Below are 17,947 nucleotides of genomic sequence, written 5' to 3'. Positions count from 1 at the left end.
TAATATAATTTTTTTTAAGAATAGAAAATGAAAAAAAAAAAAATCCAAACATCTCAGTTTCAAATCCCTTGATCTTAAAATTAATTTTGATAACGCACTTTATTTTCTAATAACTTTTTGTATAATTTTTCTGGATTCTATATGATTTTATTTATTTATTATTATTTATTTATCTGTACCAATCTTTCTCTAAGATTTTGTCCAAATAGTTGTGTCTTTACATATCGAATTAAAAAAATATGCCAGTCCTCATCCATCAACACAATGCATCAGGACTATTTCCATGCAGTCACTTTCACTTTCCTCTAATTCATTTCCCATCTTTAAATATCAGTGATAGGAGATAGATTTACCAGCATAAGTTTTTTCTTTTCTTTTGACCTTGGTAGGGAACCACCAACCAAAGAAAATCCCATTTTTCTTTTAAAAGGTGTACATGCATTGTGTAGGGACAATAGGATTAATTCCCCAGAGATCCATGCATCTGCTTTCCCAACAATTGAAGCATCAAATGTTTATTTGTCTCATATTTCCTAGGCTATATAACGCATGCATGGACCATGTCTCATGCCAAAATAAATCTATCTTACTACGGATTTTATTTTAATAATTTGGTTTGATAATTTAAAAGTTTCAATATTAAATGAAAATGCTAATTGTGAGTCTCATCATGAGAGACATAAAGGGAATTTTGCTAAATTTTAACAATTGTCAAATTTTGTGCTTAATTTGGCACAATATTTGACAATATTAAAATTTGGCAAGAGTTTTGATATGCCAAGGACTTGCCAACTATTATAGCACATCCAGGGGTGGACTCAGAATTCTAATATAGGTGGGGTGAATATATATATATATATATATATTAATAAAAAAATTTAAAAGAAAAAGTATAAATTACAGTATCAATTGCTACCTATATAAAATGTGAAAAATATTATAAAAAATATATATAAATAAAATATTTTTAGAGAGGGTAACTTAGCCTTGTTTATATTTCTAGGGTGACTGTCGTATCACTAGGATGTTAATATATTATTATTTATTCCCCAATAATATAAAATAGTAAAAATGGTAAGTGATATACATAACAAGTATGATGCAAGTACATTCACCCTTCAATAATTAGATTATGTTTCATTTTCTTAGGTTCTTCCATCCAATGATGAAAATTTTGTCTTATTCTTTATATAGTAAGTGAACTAGTGCATTATATAAACGTTATACGTATAACATGTTTAATAGCATAGTATAATCTTTGGATTTTACATAGTAGAGTTCTTTGAGTAATATGCATCAATAGAAATGTTACAATATGCATCTAAAACTTTAACAGGAGACTTATTTAGGATTTTTTTTTTAATGTTTTATTTTATACAATTGATAGGAGTAGAATAAGAAAAGAAAGGTGAACTCACAAGAGTAAAATTTCAAATCAGACATTTTCATACTTTGTAAGAAAACATCTCATTTACCAGGCTATTCTCTTAGAGCATCTCCAACGGTAGTAAGCATTTTACCTATCTAAATATTACTATAAAGTATATATTTTATTTTGCCTATCAGCCGTTTCATATTTCTACTCTAACCATGCTCTTTATTTTAGCTATTCATCCAAATACTATTAACTTTATAGAATGTCACGCCAACAACAAAGATGGAGAGAAATAATCCTAATGATTAAATACATTTTGCTTAGCCTTGAAGGCTAGCTACATGTAGCTAGTGAATGTGAGCTTAGCCAAAATGCCTAATCATATGCCTAGTGCATTGAAGTTGAAAAAAGTGAGTCACATTAAGCATTTTGACTAATAGGCATTATATGCCTAGTGGGTTGGAGATGCTCAATTTTTATGTAGAGTAATTGAAATCGACACGTTAAAAAATATAATAATACGTCTTTTCATTTTTTATTTTAAATAAATTTAATTCATATATTTATGAGTGGAGAGATAGAGAAACAGTAACCTTGCTAATACAGAGAATCCCAACTTTGTTTAAAGAGATATTTTCAAAAGATTGTCACAATTTTATATCAACTCCATTGAATACACCGAGAAGTTCATTGAACCTGGTTTTCTTTCTTTCATTTTTTCTTATTTTAATTATTTTTAGTTGATGTCAACATGCTTTAAAACGATAGAATAAGAAAAATTATTGCATGTTTTTGAAGCAATGTTCGAACAATCTCAATAATCACACAATCAAATCGATCCCATGTATTTAGAGTGAGCTCTACGTGATTGTCTGATTCCTTAAACTATTAGAGCATTACTCAGGAGTTTGAAATAACTTCTTGCAACACGCAAGACTAGGCATAGGAACCTCAAGATCACATTTATGTAATGAGTATGTCATATAATTGAGTTGATGCGATATATTCTTTTATTTATTATTTATGTAATAAAAATAAAACTTGAAAAGTCACTTTACCACATAATAAACTCTGGGCTCACTTATTACCACATAATAAATTATGAGTAGGAGATACATCACGATAACTCGATCACGTGACATACTTGTTACATAAAATATTTTTTCTAAAAGCTTCTATCTCCAAACTTATATAAGTTTGTCCGAATGCAGTCTTAATTGTTAAACTATTCTTCAATATTTACGTGTCTTGAGATTCTAACATGATTTAATTTTTAAGAAGGTACTGAATTATGCAAACAGAAAAATTTAAAAACAGATCATCAATAGCCCAAGAATATTTACGAGAAGTAACAAAAAAGAATGCTGTTGAGATGATTCTTAATATAAAAACGATAATGACACATCATTATGATGAATGATTTTGTATAAAAAAATTTAAATAACATTTTCTAGCATCTTTCAATTTGTTCTTCCAAATGATATTGAACAGCAGAGCATGGCGCCATGAGTAACGTAACCTTTGTAATGATCCCCTGTGGCCTACCTAATTTTTATGAAAAATTATTCAGTGCCCAAAGGATATCACGTGACTATATCACCAACTAATTATTAATTTCTAAGTTTTTATTGTTTCCTCAATAATCAATATAAATCATTAATCTTCATTATTTTAACCAATCATATTTAAATTAGGACACTACGTAATTATATCCGAAAAATGAATATGTTCTCAATAATTTTATGGATCCTATGAGAGGTTCAGGTATGTCCAAGTGAACATGTACAATATTATGATTTTTTTGGCTACATTAAATTAAATTAATAAAATCTACCTTAACGGTGCAGCTTGATGCATGACTTCTCTCTACAAGATTCAATGCACCATCTCTCTCTTCAATACCTAAAACAAAAATAAAAACAAGACTTAAAGCCCCACACACCACTCTCTCTCTCTTGAATATAGAGGTTGACATGATGAAGAGAATGATTCTACCCAAATCCAGTCATTGTCAGACCTATATTGTTTGTTGACAAGAATACTTCTATACTCTCTCATATCTTAATTATCTTTATTTTTATCTTTAATTTTGAGAATTGTCCGAAATGGATGTTAGGTATACTTCTTACACAATTATTCAAATTTTGTTTTTTGGGGTTAGATGGTGAGAAATCTCGTGAGTTTTCTACTTTTGATGGTATAGATGGCCTGTATTAAGTTTAATTGGATCAAAGAGAAAATTAGTCAATATATGCGTAACCTAATCTGGATATCGTGATGCCAGAACCCAAAAAGAAAAAAATATCTTCCTCTTTTAAATATGTATATGATTTTTATGTATCAAATCATGTCTCTTGATGCTTTCCTAATGTAGTCTATGCTTACATAATTTTATAAGAGAAATAATTTTTTTTAACAAAAATTTACATACATAAAATGTATAAATTGGATAGAGTAAAAAAAATTCATCAATATTTTTAATATCAATAATGTCCCTGATGAATGATTCTATATGAAAATTATAATAGAATAATATTTGTTTATTTTATAATCAGTACACCAACTTGGCTCCAACTTAAGACCATAAAGCACCAATAAAATATATCCATTTTATTTCGATCTAATTAAAATTTCAATCAGAGGCTTGTGAAAGACTTGGCAGTCTTCTCTTGGTTAGAGTTTCTAAAAACTTTTTTCACAAAATTCTACTTTCTTATTTTTCGAATTTTTTTTATTTTTATTGAATTTTTTTAATATTTGAAATAATTTTTTTTTTTACTTTTTAGACATACCTAACATAAATATATTTAAAAAGTAAAAAATTTGTAAAAAAAACCTTTTAAAAATTCACTAAATACCAAAAATATAAAAAAATATGAGAATTCCGTATATATTTTATATTTTTATGTATTTATTAATTTTTTAAAATATTTTTTCAAAATTATTTTACTTTTTAGATACATCTAAGTAGGGTGCATCTAAAAAAATAAAAAAATATTTAAAATTTTAAAAATATTCACTAAAAACAAAAAAACACGAAAATCAAAAAACTCAATTTTCAAAAACTTAATCCAAAAAACTCAAACCAAACATTATTTTTTTCATTTGGGTAAATCTACTCTAACTAAGTTAGATGTGTATTATATATCTGTGTTTAAAATGTCTATTAAGTTTTTACTTTTTATTTTTTTATTAGTTAAAACGGTAATTCATAAAAATTAAATAAGTCTGTTACTATTGCCTTAAGTGGTTAAAAGTTAAAATTATTATATAAAAAAAAGTTTGCACAATTCAAAATATTTTTAGATATATATATTGTTGGAAAAAAATGGTTTTTTGGTGACTTTAATTAAATATTAAAGTAGGTCCCAACCATCTATTGTGTTGGGTCCAAGTGGGTCTATATACTTTGTATTGAGATCTTTACACCACAGATAGAATGGCCAAAAACCATTGAGATTTGAATGAGAAATTACCTCATGAAGTTAGCTTCATGGAAAAAAAGTAATGAAGTTTGTAACTCCTGCATTTATTACAGAGTTTAATAGTGCATTAATGGGGTTTGTAACTCCTGTCTTTATTGCAGAGGTTAATGGTGCATTATGAACAGCCATAAAGGCTGGAGGCTCTTCCTCTCTCCCCTATACATGTATAAATTGAGACCCTCCTGTCAAGTCTCAAATACAGAAATTGTTTCTTCCATTCTTTAGTCAGTTTGCCATAAAGTTCCTACTATGAGAGAGTGCTGCCACTGTTTTGTTCGCTAAGCTAGACAGATAGTGCTTCTGTCGTAGCTGGTTTTGACCGTCGTATCCTGGGAGACAGACGCCGGGATTCCTCAAGCACTCGACCTGTGAGGCGGCGAAATCTGTTTTAAGGAAACTGCTACCGTGCAGGCTTCGGTTTCGTTTCTTTACCCTTTTATTATTTTGTGTATTTATGTTGAAATTTAGTTGTAATTATCTGCATGTGTTCTTGGTATATAATTTGATTTTTTTTTATAAATCTATTTATTTAATTTCAAAATTTGAGTAACAAGCTTAAAACAGATTTATATATATTTTCTATGAAATTAATCGAATAGATTTATATAGACAATTATGTTAGCTTTGTATAAAGTTACTAAGAACTATTGCGGAGTTGCTCACTGTTTCAATGATACAAAATATAAATTTGCATGTTTAGAGATTCAAGTAATTTACATGAATAAGCCATTGTTTCTTTTTCTGTCGGTTAATTGCCAGTTCATGATTTTACTTCTTTGCACGCACATAAAACTATTTTCATGCCTTCTTGCATTGATTCATCCTTCTAAGTAAATTAATATATTTGTGTTTGCTAGTGAATAGATCCATGTGTGTTTTAGATGTATTACATGCTATTGCTTCTGTTATTTAAGTAGACTGCTTGTACTAAAGAGAAAGTCCACTATTTGTTTTTCCTTTGAAAATTCAATGATTGTAAATTATGCAATGTTATTATCTAATTGCTTAGTTTAATTAGAATGCTTTATCATAATTTGCATACTTAATTATATTAGTACGATCTTATTTTATACGTATGATTCATCATTCCCCTACTATGTTTCGCATGAATTTTAAGGTTATAAGATATAATTTATGGATGTTGCAAGTTTTGACATGTTATTTAGTTTATTGCTTTTAGTTTTCTTACATGATTTAATCTTTAGATTTTTTTTTTCATGTTAATTGCTAAATGGTTATTGGTTTTTAACAATTATTTAATAATTCTTTTATAACTCATGGCAATAAATTTAATTTTAGTATTTGAGATCATAAATTTTAAGGTTTGTACTTGTGTATTTATTTCCATGAATAGTGTGTGATTTAATTGGATGAATTAAAGTTTTGTAATTTATGTAGAAGTTATAAGGTTTTGTAACTTGTATAGTATCTTAATTCCTTAGTTATTTTGCTATTCTATGATTTGCTAGAAGGTTAAATAATATCTGATTGTATGTACAATTGCTTTAGATTAATTGCTTTATATTATGTTGTCGTTTGCTACTAACTCTCTTTGTAGGAGTACCTAAGCGTAGAAAGGAATTGTATGGACTACTTATAATCCTCAATTGGATTGGTTTATTTTTCCTTTATATTTGAAGAAATTTTTTGCCAGAGGGCATGAGTTGAGCAAAGCCAGTAGGCTTCATTTTAGCAAGAGGGCTTCATTTTCTACTAGAGAGCATGAGAACATTTGAAGTTTGCAAAGAATGCATTAGACGGAGGGCTACAGTTTGCCAGAGGGCTTCAGCTAAAGTGTCTTAAGGTTTGAGTTTGCTAGAGAGCAACAGCCAAGAGGACTTCAGAGATTTAGTTGGTTTGTTTACCAATTTGAAGCAGCAAGTTTTATTTGCTTATATTATTAGAAGCATTTTATATGCATGTATTTGGTTGTAGCAATTTTTAAATTGCTTGTAAGTTTGGAACTTGGTTTGGTTTTTTGGAATAGAAACCAAAGTCTTTAGCCCTGGCTAAAGAGTAGTTTTTATTTGTTCAGAAATGACAACTAAGACGGATTTAGTTTCAAACTTTTGGAGTTTGAGGAAGTCTTTGGTTATAATCTGATTATTTCCAAAGTGTTGTGGTTTTGAGAAAAGAAATCAAATTTTAGCATTAGCTAAAATATCTCTGATTTTTATTCAAAAATCATGGGCTCAGTTCCGGGAGTACCGGTTAACTATCATGGGCTCAGTTCTGAGAGTACCGGTTAACTTTTATGAGTGGTATAATTCTGGTAGCAAATTTTATTTGCTTGGAAATTGGTTTGTTATAACCTGGTTTATCCCCTGGAAATCTTAATTTTAAAATTGTTTCCCATGGACTAGGAGTCAACATGCTCTTGGATGTTTTGTCAAAAGGTTAATTGGGTTTTAAGTGGGACCGATGTGACCCTCCAGTCTTCCTGGGAACATTCCTGACCATGTTCGATTCTAGATTAAATGGTGAGACTAGTTTTGAATTAAATTTCCATCTGAGGGATTTTCTAAGAGTTAAGTTTAATTTCTGGAATCACAGAAGTGAAATTCTGTTGTGATGTTTCAGAAATGGCTTCAAAATGTGACAAACAGAAATATTGTTCCACCTGACAACGTTAAGCCTTGCAAGATTCTTAAAAGATGATCTAGAGAGATCTAGTGTGATTAAAGGAAATCATAAGATTGCATGATATCATTTCTGAATTAATCAGAGGCAAGTAGTATGGTATCCTTGTGTTAATTATAGCATATATGAGTGCTATGTGACTTTGCTTGAAAGCAAAGATGAGACAACCTATTATAGTGGGTGAATATTTTTTGGATTTTTAAATTCCAAATATATTCTTAAATTGGTGGCTCCTAGTGAGTATAAGATCACTGATCACAGAGATAGAAAACTGGTGGTTCCTAGGAGGTGTTAGACCACTGGCTGCACAGTTATGAGATTGTGGTTCCTAGTAGTAGAGAGGCTACTGATCATATGTCAAGACATGCTGATTTCGAGTAATGAAAGAGTCTATTGATCCTATGTTAGGACGTTGTGATTCCTAGTAGTAAAGTGGCTACTGATCACAGGTTAAGACATTGTGATTCCTAGTAGTAGAAAGTCTACTGACCACATGCTGAGAAATTAGTGATTCCTAGTGATAAGACTACTGGCCATGTTATGAAGTTCCATATAGTAGACTATTGAATACTGGATTTGTGTTTCCTAATAGTAAGACTATTGGCTTCAGAGTGATAGGTTGGATCAAATATATTTGGGTGCCTAATTCGGTTGATGACATTTTGGGAATGTATTTACTGTAATATGATTTTGAGAGTTTCTTAATCATTGTGACACAAGGAATTGTTTAAAAACCCTGTATGAATTTTTGGAAAAGGTCAAAAGACTTTGTTTAAATTCTACAACTGTGGGGGTGTCATGCAAAAGGCGGGAATATCTATACCCAAGAGGGTTAGGATAAGCCTAAAAATCCGTTGACTTTGTATTCAACGGTTGTGCACAATTTAGCAGTGTATATCGATTTCTTGTGGTTCAGTCTGTTATTCCAGACATACACAAGAATACTATCATGGAATCAAGAAATGCATCTTTCTTTGAAAATTCCGAGTTCCATGAAAGAGGTTGAAAGTGACAATGATCACATAGCTGATCAAACAGATGATCACTTAGATAATCAAGTTGAGGAGATAGATGAGCCAAGAAAGAGTAAGAGGGCAAGGATTGCAAAGTCTTTTGGCCCGGACTTCTTGACTTATATGTTAGAGGGAGAACCTCGAACTTTTCATGAAGCGGTGACTTCACCAGAAAGTCCCTTATAGAAAGAAGCTAGTAAAAGTGAAATTGACTCCATCTTACAGAACCACACCTGAGAGTTGGTAGATTTACCTCCAGGTTGCAAGCCTTTAGGCTGCAAATGGATTTTTAAAAGAAAGATGAAGGCCGATGGGTCTATTGACAAATATAAGGTGAGGCTCGTTATCAAAGGGTACAGGCAACGAGAAGGCGTGGATTACTTTGATACATACTCACCTGTTACTAGGATAACATCCATTCGGATGGTGATTGCGATTGCTGCTTTGCGCAATCTAGAAATTCACCAGATGGATATAAAGACAGCTTTCTTAAATGGAGATTTGAATGAAGAAATCTACATGGAGCAACCTGAAGGATTTTTAGCTCCAGGGCAAAGCAGGAAAGTTTGTAAACTTGTCAAATCTTTGTATGGTTTGAAGCAAGCGCCTAAACAATGGCATGAGAAGTTTGACAACGCAATGTTGTCAAATGGGTTTAGAATCAACGAATGTGACAAGTGTGTTTATGTCAAAGACACTGACAGAGGTTATGTCATTTTGTGTCTATATGTTGATGATATGCTCATTATAGGTAGTAACGATGAAATGATCAAAACTACCAAGAAGTTGTTAAACTCTAAGTTTGACATGAAGGATATGGGCATTGCAGATGTTATTCTGGGAATTAAGATTACCAGAATCTCTGACGGAATTGTACTATCTCAGTCTCATTATGTTGATAAGATACTTGAGAAGTTTAGTGGATCAGATACGAGTGTGTCATCGACACCTGTAGACTTAAGTCTACATTTTACCAAGAATAATAAAGAGAGTGTCTCTCAGTTAGAATATTCTCGGGTAATTGGAAGTTCAATGTATCTGATGAGTTATACTAGGCCGGATATAACTTACTCGGTTAGCAGGCTTAGTAGATACACAAGTAATCCCGATGCTTCTCATTGGAAGACATTGTGCGGGTTAAGGTATTTACGCTACACTCGGGATTATGGGCTGCATTACACTCAATATCCAGCAGTGCTTGAAGGCTATAGTGACTCTAATTGGATATCAGATATAAAAGACTCAAAGTCCACTAGTGGATTTGTATTCTGTCTTGGTGGGGCAGCCGTGTCTTGGAAATCTTCCAAACAAATGTGTATATCTAGATCTACGATGGAATCAGAGTTTGTTGCTTTTGATAAAGCAACGGGAAAAGCTGAATGGCTTCGCCATTTCATTGAAGATATTCCACGTTGGTCTAAACCTGTGCCAGCTATTTGTATTAATTGTGATTGTCAATTTGCAATTGGTAGGGCATAGAGTAATATGTATAATGAAAAATCTAGACATATCCGTCGTAGACATAATTCCATACGACAACTACTCTCGAATGGAGTTGTCTCTCTAGACTATGTAAAGTCTAAAAGTCTAAGGACAACATTGCGGATCCGCTAACCAAAGGGTTAACTCGAGAGTTAGTAGAAACGTCGTCAAAAGGAATGGAGTTGAGGCCTTTGGAAGTTACCGGAATGGAAACCCAACCTAGTTGACTGGAGATCCCAAGATCTAGGTTCAATGGGACAACCTAATTGCGTGTAACGGTGGTATGTCACTGAGGAGGTTAAACCTCCAGCCATTCCTTCTATCAGTGATACCTGCAAGTGTAGAGGTTAAGCTGATCTTTTAATGACTCTAATATGTTAAGCTGTTGAGCTGAGTATTGTATGATACTCAAGTAGAGTCACCTATGTGAGTGTGAAGTGGGGCCGCTTCTAGAAGAATTGTGCAGGCCAAGATTCTTTGAAACCACTCGCTGAACCAGGCTAGTGTCCAGGCCCACACAGGGCACACCAGTGAGAACAGAATGGTGGTAGGAGTACTTCCCGTGTTAGATCTATTGTCTTAGTTTACATAAACGGCAGAGCAGTTCAAGATGTCTTATTCACTGATCAGCCAGTAAACTCGATAGGTTTTCACTGGGAGAGGTTCAAAGCCAAAAGCTACCTTCTCTGATGTCGGGGTTAGTCCGTTGTACTCTCTCTCCGAGTCATTATTGTTGAACGGTGTTCGTTTGTTGAGTCATACGGTCAATTTTTATTCATGTGGGGGATTGTTGGAAAAAAATGATTTTTTGGTGACTTTAATTAAATATTAAAGTAGGTCTCAACCATCTATTGTGTTGGGTCCAAGTGGGTCTATATACTTTGCATTGAGATCTTTACACCACAGATAGAATGGCCAAAAACCATTGAGATTTGAATGAGAAATTACCTCATGAAGTTAGCTTCATGGAAAAAAGGTAATGAAGTTTGTAACTCCTGCATTTATTATAGAGTTTAATAGTGCATTAATGGGGTTTGTAACTCTTGCAGTAATGGTGTTTGTAACTCCTGTCTTTATTGCAGAGGTTAATGGTGCATTATGAACAGCCATAAAGGCTGGAGGCTCTTCCTCTCTCCCCTATACATGTATAAATTGAGACCCTCCTGTCAAGTCTCAAATACAGAAATTGTTTCTTCCATTCTTTAGTCAGTTTGCCATAAAGTTCCTACTATGAGAGAGTGCTGCCACTGTTTTGTTCGCTAAGCTAGACAGATAGTGCTTCTGTCGTAGCTGGTTTTGACCGTCGTATCCTGGGAGACAGACGCCGGGATTCCTCAAGCACTCGACCTGTGAGGCGGCGAAATCTGTTTTAAGGAAACTGCTACCGTGCAGGCTTCGGTTTCGTTTCTTTACCCTTTTATTATTTTGTGTATTTATGTTGAAATTTAGTTGTAATTATCTGCATGTGTTCTTGGTATATAATTTGATTTTTTTTATAAATCTATTTATTTAATTTCACAAGATGAATAACATATATAACACATTTCAATATATTTTTTGTACATCGGTTATTAACAATTTATAAATAATATAGATTCTCTTTAAAATGAATACCCTAAAAAAACAAATCATAGAGCCAAGCGTTAAAGACGTAACGTTAAAAAAGATCAAAGATTAATAATGTAACGGTAGGTTTACCTTATTTTTTTTATTTAAAAAAAAAAAAAGAGAAAAGAAAAAGACCTTTTAAGCCAAAGGATTTTGAATTGCTAAAATGGCTCTCTTGGGTTGAATAGTTGCTTTTATTAACCCATCATTTTTATGGGCCGTCTATGAATTTGAGAAAGCCCATTGGGTTATGTGCCAATTAATCCCAATGCTGAGAATGTCCGAATGCCAATGATAATTGCAATGTTTACGCGTGATGATTGTTTGGTGCAATTTATATGAATTGTTTATAATTTTTCTTATATGGGGATTTTGGGTTAAATTGTTTGTTGTAATGTTTACTTATAGCTTATTAGTAGAAATAACTTAAATAAAAAAAAAGATTATCTGAAAGATGGGAGATGAGTACTTTTAACTTATTTTTTTTAATTATCTGCTTTTTAACTTATAATAAATTGCACCAAATATGTTGATCGTTAAACGTTAATGCTAAATGTTAAATGTTGATAGGTTGATTAATTAAAATAATTTTGGAGAGCCCAATGCAAAAACAAAAAATTTAACAGAAAAAAATACAAATGGTGAGACCATTAAAGTTGGCAATTGGACTAATCATATGTCTTACCTCTTTTTGGAGGGATTCTATTTACACCCAAAAAAAATTATTAAGTACTCTCAATTCTTAAGTACACTCTATTTGATTATTTAAAATTTTATTTTACTCTCATTAGACTCTATTATTTTTCTCAAATTACTCTCAAGGTAAACCCAAATAATAAATAATAAACAAACTAAAAAAAATTAAATTATTTCAAATATTTTCAATACAGAAAATAATTCTCAAATACAGAAAATAAAACACAAACTTATAAGCACATAAGCATTATAAATACAGAAAAAAATCAAACTTTTACATAAGCATTATAAAACTTTTCAATACAAAAAAAAAAAAAAACTTTTATATTATAAATTATCCACAAGAATGCTTGTGGAAAAGTAAAAGCCAAGCTTATAAGCACATAAGAATCCAGTACTAACAAGAAAGAGTAGTTCTCAAATAATGTACCATTTAAATGACAAAATAAAAACAACTCTAATAATATGTTATTGTTAATTTAATTATTAGGTCCTTTAATTTTTGTCAAAAAACGATATATAAAATAATTAATGGTGCTCCACAAAAATTGTGAAACCCTTTATATGAATACTTACCTTATTTTTGATGGGTTGTTTCAAAAAACTATTTTGATTATTACTCTCATCTATTATTTGATTTTGTTCAAACTTTCTTCTAAGGTTTAGGGTTTATGATTTCAAAATAATAAAAAAATAATGATGGTGAGTTTTGGTAGGATGGATTAGAGTTTTGGAGGGAGGATGGAGAAGAAGAAGAAATAACTTTGATCTCTTAGAGAAGAAGATACAAAGATTTGAATAGGAATAGGAATAACTAATTAGGGTGTACCACGAGAAAAAAAAAATATTTATTTTGAGATTTAATATGTGTTATCCTCGTTAGTAAAGTCATATTAAAATATATTAAAAATTAAAATTTATGAATTTAAATTAGACATACCGAAACATATTTTGGATTCAAATAGAATCCTTCTCTTTTTGCCTTAGTGACTCACAGTGGTTTACTGAAATAGCCCACTCGTCTAATTTAGAATTATGCCCAATAACATATTGCCAAGTGGCCCAATTAGGACTTGCCACATCAACACTTGTCCATCTAGAAATTGATTACAATGAGTAGTTATTATGTCTTTCAAGAATTTCAACTTGATGGTGTGCTCAACTAATAATAAGGAGTTTAACAATGAGCAAGGATTTTTTAGAGTTTTTTTTTTTTTTAAAATTTCTTAGAGTGGTGTATTGTATAGTTGAGATTTAATGACAAGTCACATCAATTTTTTAGCATTAAATCTCAACCACACAATACATCACTTTAGGAAACTTTAGGAAAAAAAAAACTTTAGAGGATCCTTGATGTTTTAACAATTACATGAACCTACAAATAAGAAAATAATAGAGGAATAACAATAAATTATTGGATGGACACACAGGCACGTGATCTTCCTAACCTGTATAATAATTTTTAGATTATAAAACATTATAAATATAGAAATTATTCGATAGGTGAGTATGCCTAACAGTTGAGAGAAATATAATCATTTTATGTGAACGTAAATAATAAATGTAAATTCATAATTTGATATAATTAGTTATTTCAATAGGAATTAAACCTATGAACAAGCCTTCTTCTTTAATCTTTATTTTCTATTAAGCAATGTTTAGATGCTTTGATTATTAAAAATTAAACGCCATTTAGGTGGTAATTTTAGATTTCCAATAAATTTAAAAATTCAAAATCTTAAACAACAATTTGTGTTTTATTTTATTACTAGTATTTTCTTCAATTTCAACATCTTCTTAGTTTTCAATTTTCTCAAGATTTATCTTACAACAAAATGAAGTTCCAACAATTAGATATGGTCATGCATTTATAACTCGGACTTAAGAAAGTGAACTTTCATAAAAACTAGTAATATTTTGTCTTCTTTATTGTCATACTTTGTACATTTTCTTGCATGATTTTAAAATTTTACAAGAACCTCTTATTACACTTGTCGAGGGCCAAAAACTCAAGAAAAAAGTTCTTCACTCTTCTCATACAAGGACAATAGTTTCTCTCTTAACGTTTCAATCTCCACCCTTTGGTTTCCTTGCACCTGTTGAATTCAATATCCAAATCAAGAAACAAAACATTAGCGTACCATTTTGTTATAATCAAGAAGTTTTTTTTAAAAAACTTTAAAAACATCCACAATATTTAGTGATAGTGTACTTAATTTTGTTTAGTAAAATCTATTTTCGACCATTTGCATGTCAACATATTTTATTGATTTGAGCTTAACTAAAAATTGTCATTTAAAAAAAATGATTTCTTTATTTATTCATGTTTAGAAAACAACTTGGTTGGTTATTTCTATAAGGAATCTGAATTGCAAAACTTAAGTTACTGGAAACTAGTAATCAAAATAAAATTAAGGTCCTTCTAACATGCCTGGGGGGGGGGGGAGACACAAGACAATTTTCACCTAATTCAAAACAATTTTCATTGATTTCAGAATCCTTTTAACTTTTTTGCTTATTTACAAAGAACTTTCCATCTCAATCTCTATATTAAATAATGTCCCATAGTACTTGTAAGCATTTGCCATTAAAAGAGAGGACAAATTATACTAGTAGTTTCTGCATTTTGATTCTTGTGTTATTTCGGTCCTTATAATTTTAAGTAACTCAATTTAGATCATGATTTATAATTTTGTCTTAATTTAATTCAATTGGTTATAGTTTTTAGTATTTTTTCGATGAAAATGTGCACATGAGTTACATGTATCATGGATTTATTGGCAAAATCGTAAACTTGTTCAGTTTGGTGAGTTAATGTCAACTAATTTAGTAACTATTTTCTTTCAAAAATGGTAATTGGCGTTATCAATTGAACTAAATCGACACAATCTAAAATTAAAAGTTAAAATCAAGCTAATTGAAATAATAAGAATTAAAATGACACAAAGGAAAAAACAGAAACTACTGATATAATTTGCCAAAAAAAAAGAAGAAGAGAGAAGTACCTGAAGATGGAGATTGTAGAAAACCCTCTCTCCAAAAGATTCAAAGCAAGAGGCATTCAACAGAAGTAGTCCATAATCCATCTCCAAATTTAGCAGAATCTCAGAGAGTGGACTATTATTGAGCTTAACTGTGCAAATCTGAATCACAAATTCTCTATCTCCAAGTGGACTTGCTGAAACAGCAGATAAAGGGCTCCCAGTTGCACATTTTCTTTTCTTTTCAATATCAATATGAGATAATAAATCTTCTCGTTGCCTAGAATTAATCCTTGAAATTAGCTCTTCCTTCTTCAGAACCAGTCTTTCCAATTCACTTTGTAGCTCTGGTATGTATTTTAGTACATGTGATACTGTGGTTGGGATACTTAGCTTCTTCTGTAATCAATCAAAAATATATAGTTTAATTCGCCAGTATGCGTTGGATTTTAAATGGGAATTATATCTTCTTTTTTTTTTTGTGGGGGATTTTAATAGGCTTATGAAAGAAAACTATTTTAGTTGTTGTTGAATGTCATTAGCTAAGAATCCAGCTCCACGGACTCATTTTGATAATTTATTTTGTTCATTTTTAGATCCCACTGTATAGATAATTCATAAAAATTCAAATTAACTGGTCTAATAATTGTATCACCTGATTTTATTTTCTTGGTGTTTAAAAAACCATTAACAGCTTATTTGCAAGATCATACTTGTCCATTTTCTTGAAGATAAAGATGATAAAATTATACAGACAGTCCAATCCACCAAAACTAGAGAGGAACTAAATTCTTAATTAATTGAGACTATCTTACTTTGCCAAAATTCTAACACTTAAATAAAAGGTCAAATAAATCATTTCATATGCAAAACTTTCTCTCCTCCGACTAACATGGAAATTTATATAGTCTTTCCGAAATACCACATCTGTGTGCTTGATTCTCATATTATTCATATTTTTTAGATCATGTAATTATATACAGCCTTGTTACTGACCTGACATACTGCTATTATAAAATTTCAGAAAGGCATGAAGAGAGGAGAAGCCAAATTCTTTCTTCTAATTCACCACTTAAATGCTATTTCCAAAACAAAAATAAAAAATAAATTTTTTTTTGAAGGTCATTATTCTTGGAGTATAAACACTGCTTTAAAAAAAAATTATTGTTACCGTTTGATCAGCTGCAGGAAGGAGAGAGCGGAGGGAAGAGTACAAACTGTTAATCTTCTTACGACGATCACGTTCGCTTGCATTATGGTTAAGCTTTTTAGCCATTGTTGCATCTCCAAAAACTTCGTTTGAAAGCTTGAATTCACTTGAATTTGCTAAGGGCTGAGACAAATTAGGAGGAGGAGGAAAGTGAAGAAAAGATTGATCTGAAGTTTCTGCTTCTATGTAGAAGATAGTGTTGTTGTTGTTGTTGTGTTGTTCATGGCTTATGAGGTCCTCTTCTAAGGGCCACCCAAAGGTTGAAAACATAGAAGAGGACAAAGCTAGCATATTGGTGTTTGTTAGTTTGTTTTGGAAGAGTTGAAAGTTAGTTTGATAAGAAAGTGAGATGATCATGACAGTATTTATAATAAAAAAAAATCCTAACACAATGTTTGATTTTTATTAATTTCCTGATTTTTATTTTTTTCAAATTGATTTTTTTTTCATTTTTTTAATTTTTAGTGAATTTTTTTAATATTTTGAGAATTTTTTTTTTTACTTTTTAAATACACTTAATATAAATACAATTTAAAAATATAATATTTATGAATTTTTAATTTTTTTTTACTAAATACCAAAAAATATAAACATTCAATATATTTTCGTATTTTTATGTATTTATTGATTTTTTAAAATATTTTACTTTTTAGGTATATCTAAAAAGTAAAAACTTTACTTAAAATATTAAAAATATTTACTAAAACAAAAAAAAAACACAAAAAATAAAAAAAATTAAATTTTTAAAAATCAGAATGAAATAATATATTCTCATATAGATGGGTCTTGTATTATATGTGAAATAATTGTGTCCGATTTATAGAAATAGGAGAATTCTTATAGAAAGATCATTTTTTCCCTTAGTTGGGAGAGAAGATTGTATTGTGTTGTTGTGCTCTTGCCAACACGTCACATAGTTTATTTTAATAATTTGATATGTTTATTTTATAATTTTAGGTCACAAATTGTCACACCGTCTACTTTAATAATTCGATTAATTTATTTTTAAATTTTTATTTACAAATCATTTAAAAATAATAATAAATTAATATGATACGATATTGATAATCATGTAATTTTACACCTTAGCATGCATTAAGTAACAAAATATATATATTAAAAATTGGTTTGTCTTGCCGACTTTGGAAATTTATTTTGTAAGAAAAATGATTAGGAAAACGACATATTTATTTTTTTAAACAAATAGCTACTTTGTCACTTTATGTGTACTAGTGTGTACATGTATGAGAGAGATTTTTGACAACTATTTTAAGGGTTGGTTTGGGATGTTCTAAAAAAGTGCACTTTTTAACTTATTGGCTTATATGGGTTGGGTTTGGGTTGAGTTTGATGTGATGTGTTAGAGAGGTGATGTGATTTAAATAAGATGATGTGACTTAGGACTAGTTTGGCATGTATTAAATAAGCCAAAAAGTCAAAAAGTCACTATCTTATTT

General features: G+C 30.4%; 1 protein-coding gene across 1 annotated transcript; it reads right to left on the bottom strand.

The window, feature by feature from the left end:
- Window positions 1-14,180: 14,180 nt before the first annotated feature.
- On the bottom strand, window positions 14,181-17,280 carry LOC114310621 (transcription factor ORG2). The gene is made up of 3 exons (XM_028256668.2): window positions 16,452-17,280; window positions 15,305-15,679; window positions 14,181-14,395 (listed from the first exon to the last, which is right to left on the bottom strand). Exons 1-3 carry the CDS (start codon window positions 16,845-16,847, stop codon window positions 14,309-14,311), a joined length of 858 nt encoding a protein of 285 aa, XP_028112469.2. The 5' UTR covers window positions 16,848-17,280; the 3' UTR covers window positions 14,181-14,308.
- Between the last annotated feature and the right edge of the window lie 667 nt (window positions 17,281-17,947).

The sequence above is a fragment of the Camellia sinensis genome, chromosome 10 (assembly GCF_055761805.1).
Source record: "Camellia sinensis isolate YWXY chromosome 10, ASM5576180v1, whole genome shotgun sequence".
In the NCBI taxonomy this organism is placed as follows: Eukaryota; Viridiplantae; Streptophyta; class Magnoliopsida; order Ericales; family Theaceae; genus Camellia; species Camellia sinensis.
The sequence above is the reverse complement of the archived record's forward strand: the minus strand, read 5'-3'. Positions and strand labels throughout refer to the sequence as shown.